At 48.1% G+C, this 5,884-nt stretch overlaps 1 protein-coding gene across 1 annotated transcript; it reads right to left on the bottom strand.

Annotated features, from left to right (window-relative positions):
• Positions 1 to 246: 246 nt before the first annotated feature.
• Positions 247 to 4,977, bottom strand: SOX4 (SRY-box transcription factor 4). Its single transcript, XM_034429253.2, has one exon. The coding sequence runs from the start codon at positions 3,962 to 3,964 to the stop codon at positions 2,657 to 2,659; it is 1,308 nt and encodes a 435-aa protein (XP_034285144.2). The 5' UTR covers positions 3,965 to 4,977; the 3' UTR covers positions 247 to 2,656.
• Positions 4,978 to 5,884: the final 907 nt, after the last annotated feature.

The following is a 5,884-nucleotide window of genomic DNA, read 5'->3' as shown; positions in this document are numbered from 1 at the left end:
TGGCCTTTCACTGAAAATGCTATTAACATTTCTTTAATACATGCCTATTCCTAGAAAGCATGCAAGCATAGAATACATCCAAAGATGCACAAAGAGACGAAGCTTCAGTGGGAGGGGAGCAGGGAAAGGACAAATTTCTGTATTAACAGCTCTGCATATACGAGACCCATCATTGTAAAATGTTTTCCTTTGACAGGACAAAAATATACAGCCAGAAAGTCTAAAATAATGACAATAGGAGCAGGGTTTTAGGGTTCAGTTCCAGCTGATTTTATTTCCTTTGGGGGAAAAGGTTATTTACAGAAAGAATATTGACAATCTGACAGGCAGTGAACTTGGCTTTTATTAGCCAGCTTTCCCCTCCCCTCCCCTCCCCACCCAACATTGTTATTATGGGCAGATCCTTAGACAAAGATATTCCACACAGCATATTGCACAGGATGGATGACCAAAAAACTAAAAAGGAAACCAAAGATTAAAAAACCCTTAACGGAACCTCATCATTAGGCAGATGTCCTCATGCCTGTCATGTTATATTAACATACATAAACACACAATCTTTTTTGCTTATTATTATACAGACTTAAATGTACAAAGATGTTTTCACTTTTTCTCATCTTAAACACAACAGCTATAAACCTGAATACATATGCTATCATCATGCCATAAGAGACTAAAACAATTATACTCAGCGACAAGTATAAGGATTAAATAGTCAAATACAAGAATGAAAAATGCAGTACATAGTGTTGCGAACTCAAATCGGCATTTAGATAGGTCCAGTGATTTAAATGGCATGGTTTTCATTTACTTTGTTTTTGCTTACAAAAAGTGCAAAAGATGTGGTTTTGAAGTTAAAGCTACAGGATCCCTTTTTCCTGAAAAATATTGTTTTCTCTGTACAATGTAACGTTTATTTTGAGGGATTTGTTAGAAATTAGCCCTACAGTGGATTAGAGTTCAATCCCTCTCTCAACTCACAAGTAGAGTTGAATGGTAGATAGAAGAGATACTGTCTCTTTAAGAAGCCTGCAGATTGGAGTGTAAACATGATGAAAGTAGGGACTGATTTTGTGTGAGAGAGATTAACCAGCAGCCCTATTTATAATCAGGAAATCCAAAACAGCAATTTACACCCCTTATATATTTTTTACAAAAATACACTGAGAAAATAATCAAACGTTTTCATCTTCTCTTCTGTTTTTAAAAGTGTCAAAAGTCTACATTTAAATATAAAAATTAAAAGTTAAAACTCTAGCCCTTCAGTGAAGGTGACATAAAAATGGTGTGGGTAACGAACAGAACTACCAAAAAAAGGACAAAGGAATACAAGTAAAAACATTTGGCCAGTATAAATACTTCACTTATAAAATGGCATCCAATTCCATTTAGAAAGAAAAAAAAAACATTTCAAGAATGAATCTTGGTGTGAAAAAAGTCTTCATTTACAGCTACAGAGGAACACACACACACACATACACACACACACTGAGGAAAAATTTGGTCCTGTGTTCTTTTTGAAGTCCAGCACAGATTTGAGTTGCGTTTGAATCCTTTAAAGAGTTAAGAGTGAAAAAAAGCTGGTGATAATTTTTGAAGGAATCAAACATAGCGCCATCTATCTGCTTTTTATATTATTCTAACACTATTCTTTTTAAACTGTTCAACAGTCTTACAAAAAAACCTCCAAAAGATAGGATAACATGCTATATTAAAACCCACCAGAGAAATAATCCAACACCATCACGATTCTGAGTAAGAAAAACACATTTTTGCAAGAAAGAGCAATCGCCCTCAATTTCCCCTGTACCACATTATTAGACAGTTGGTATGTTCTATATCTGTCTGTTTTAAAAAAAAGTTATGTGTTGCTGAAATTCCACATATGATTTCTATGAATATAAAGGTTATGTGTGGCCAAGAAAATCACCACCACCTTCTCCCACATACGTGCAAATCCTTTTCTATTATTATGTTTTCAGCCGAATTTCCAGTTCCTTTTCAAATGCTTCTCTCGCCTTTTCCATTTAGGATTCAGTCCAGTTCCCAGGGCCATCCTCTTTCCCCATCCCTTTTGATGTATATAAAGAGAACCTTTCAAAAATGCAAATTGACTGCAGCTCTGCAATTCGTTTTGAAGCACAGGAGCTTTCGCCCCTAACCCAAAGACACGCCTAATACACATAGCAGAATCTACCTTTCTCCCTCCCCTCCAACCCAACAAGCAAAGATGTGCGAGAATCCCACCCCCTCCTGCTTGTAAGTTGTCATTCCTGTTTAAGCCACTAGATTCTCACCAGAGTCTGAAACGCGCTTCTCGTTCTTCGGCTGCAAAAGGAGGATGAAACGTGAACGAAAAAAAGGGGGTGGGGATCGATTTTAGTCCTGTGTTATTTCTGTGGTAGCTTTCTCGGTGAAGAACGCGTTGAAGAACCTTTTTGCCGCGTTAGCGAAATAAAAACCACGCGCGCACACACCCCTCAAGTCAGTTTCAGCAACGGGGGGGGGGGGCGGGGGACCATCCTCAACCGTGGGTGAAATGCTCGCTCTCCAGTTTTGCAGCGCGCCTGGGGGGTTGAGCGCCATGTCCGAGTCTCTTTCCTTCCCCCACGCGCGCCGTTTGCTCGCCTCTTAAATCCTTCGGTCCCCCGCCAACTCAGTACGTAAATACCAAGTTGGAAATGCTGGATTCGAGCCAGTCTCCCGAAATCATCTCACTTACCTCCGGGGTACAATAGTCTGGGAACTCAAAGTGAGAGCCCGAGCCAGGCTCCAAGTTAAAATCCAGATCCCTGTCGAGGACCGAGGAGCTCAGACTCCCCAGCGCCATGCTGTCGAAACCCGGGCTGGGGTTGAGGTCCAACAGGTCGTCTTCGAACTCGTCGTCGGAAGAGGAGGAAGCGCAGGAGGCGGAGGAGGAAGCCGACGAGGAGTGCGAGGTCGAAGGTGTCGGCGACGGCGCCCGCAGGCTGGTGTAGCTTCGGTGGTCCGAGGGGGAGCAATCGCCCACGGGGGAAGCGGAGGGCTCGCCCCCGTCCTGCCGGCCGCCCACGGCCGCTACTTCGTCGTAGAGGCTCAGCGGGTCGCTGGCTTCTGTGGAAGTGCTGAGGGTCGGACTGGCCGGAACGGCGCCGCCGGGCGACGAGTGGGAGAAGAGGTAGAGCCGCTTGGCCTTCTTCTCGGGGAGATGTCGGCTGCTGTGGCTGCTGCTGCTGCTGCTGCTGCTGGAGGGCGAGGAGGAGCCCGGAGAGGCGGTGCGGGATTTGTAGAGAGAATGGTGCTCCGGGGGCAGGAGGGCAGCCGGCTGTTCCGACGGAAAAGAGGACGGAGCTTTCGTGCCGCCGCCGCCGCCTCCTCCACCGCCGCCGCTCGGGCTGAGTTTGGGATGCGGCTTGCCGGCGCCACTGGGAGAGAGTTTGGCGGCACTGCCCTTTTTCTGGGCAAGCTTGGAAGAGTTGGAAGCAGCAGCGGAGGCGGCGGCTGCTCCCTGATTGCCGCCGCCGCCGCCACTCCCTCCACCCCCGCTCTTCTCACCCGGCTTCCCAGAGTTCGTGCCCGATTTCACCTTCTTCCTGGGTCGGTACTTGTAGTCGGGGTAGTCCGCCATGTGCTTGAGGCGCAGCCGCTCCGCCTCCCGGATGAAAGGGATCTTGTCGCTATCCTTGAGCAGCTTCCACCGCTTGCCCAGGCGCTTGGAGATCTCCGCGTTGTGCATGTCCGGGGACTGCTCCATGATCTTCCTCCGCTCGATCTGAGACCACACCATGAAGGCGTTCATGGGCCGCTTGATGTGCCCGCTGGGCGTCTTGCACCAGCTCGGATCGTCCGCTTTGCCCCCTGTCGAAGCGGTCGAGCCCGGAGTGGGAGAAGAGGCGATGCCCAGCTCGATGCCTGCCCCGGAGTCCGAGCTCTCGCCGGCCAGGAGGGCTTCCGTGTTCTCCGCGTTGTTCGTCTGTTGCACCATTTTGGGGGGTCGGCGCGCGCCGCAGCGGCTGCGGGGAAGTCGGTGGGGCTCAGCTTGGCCACCCGCTTGAAACAAGACCCTCAACTTTGCCGGTCAGTCGGAGCTCTCCAAGCCCCCTTGGCCAGCGCTTCGTCCCCCGTTACTTAAGGCACGACTCCCTCCGGGAAGTAGTTGTAGCTCCACACCGCGTTTGCCTCTCCAACACTTGCGCACGCCTCTCGCTGCAACTTTGCACAGCGAGTTTAAGAGCAGACTCCCGGCTCTAAGTGGAAAGAGTGCCTTTCTTTAAAAAAAAAAGAAAAAACAAAACAGCCGCCAATCCTAGTTCTCTCTCTCTCTCTTTTCCACCTCTTCCCCCACCCTGGCGTTCACAAGTGGGTGGGTTTTTTTTCCCCCCCAGTCTTTCACCTTCTCCTAATACTGTACTCGAGGTGTCTCGGCAGAAGCAGCACGCCCACTACTAAAAAATATTGAAGATACACGCACAAAAACCCACTAAAAATGAAAATGCCCACGTCGCCAAGCGAAACCGGTAATAATAATAATAATAATAATAAAAAAACTTCGTCCAAGAACTCGTAATTAGAGAGATCGAGAGTTTTTTCTATGATTATTCAGCGGCTGCCAGGGAGTTAGCTGGGGGTAAAAAGCCCCGCTCGTGCAACCGAGTAGCATTAATAACCGGGTGTCTTCCCAATAGGAAAAACAGTGACTGGTGCAGTAAATGTATAGAGTCCCGTCTTGCTCGCCTGTAGATGCACAGCCCCCCCAAAAAGGAAAGAGACATGTACAAACCGGGACTACAGACTTGGCCTCTTCCCCCGCCCCACTACACACACTTTCTCTTGCTGCAGCTTAGAGCGGCGCTCAATTCCGCCTCGTGCGGCTTTATCCTTCCTCAGCTCTTTTCTAAGCCAATCATAGGCTGTATCCAACGCTCCGTCGTGCCAAAACCCCGCCCCTCGGTTCCGATTGGCTTGGAACCCAATAACCGTGTGCAATGAGAAGCTCCAAATCTGACCTCATTCCAATTTACACAAACTTTTTAAAAGGGCCAGAAGTGCAACTGAGATTTCTCTCTCCCCCCCCCTCTCCAACATAGGCTCCCTATTTTTTACGTTTGCATTTCTCCTCCTACTTCCCTGCGTGTGCGCCTGCGTGTGCATTGGTGGGTGTGTGCGTGTGCGTGTGCGCGCGCGAGAGACACAGCACGCTAGACGGACCTAATACGAGGAGAGTGACTGAGCTTGTAAAGAGAGCGCGCAGCTGCGCGCCTGTGCGAAACTCTCCTCCAGAAAGGGGTGGGGAAGAGACATCTCTGTCCGCTATGTTAGAGGGGGATGGAGAAAGGAGGCGTTCTGTGCCGGGAGCTTCAGCATCTGCCTAGAAGTCAAAGTGACTGCTTGCCTTACCTCGCCAAGGGAAAAAAAAAAAAAGACACGTGCTTTTGTTTAATCTCCTTATTCTGAGACTTCATGAAGAAACGGACCATTCGCCTCCAGTACAATTGGTACCTTCACCCTGCTGTGCAGTATTTCTCTTACATATATTTTTTGCCTGAAGATTCATGCGAGCAGGGCATGTTTTTTTTCCAATTAAAAGATTTTGACTCGTGGTATATCTAATTAATTCTACAAGTCAGTATTTACAGTGTAGATAAAATACCTCTACCTGTTTCTTTGCAGTATGGTTCTTCAAAGGCAGCAGCAGCTTCCTGGCTAGTTCCTCCTGGTCTGCCTGATAAATGTTGTCAATCAGCTGAAGCTCTTAAACCCTCCCACCCCGCCCCCCAGAATGGATTGGGTTGTACAAGGGGCAGTCTTGTATTTCACAAATTACAGTATGGAGAGAAGTCCCTTCTCCTGTCCCTTTTGCTCCCTCCCCCATCGTCATCTTGGGGAAAGCAAAAAACCCTGGGGA

The sequence above is a fragment of the Pantherophis guttatus genome, chromosome 3 (assembly GCF_059756535.1).
Source record: "Pantherophis guttatus breed Tessera chromosome 3, ASM5975653v1, whole genome shotgun sequence".
Taxonomy (NCBI): Eukaryota; Metazoa; Chordata; class Lepidosauria; order Squamata; family Colubridae; genus Pantherophis; species Pantherophis guttatus.
The sequence above is the reverse complement of the archived record's forward strand: the minus strand, read 5'-3'. Positions and strand labels throughout refer to the sequence as shown.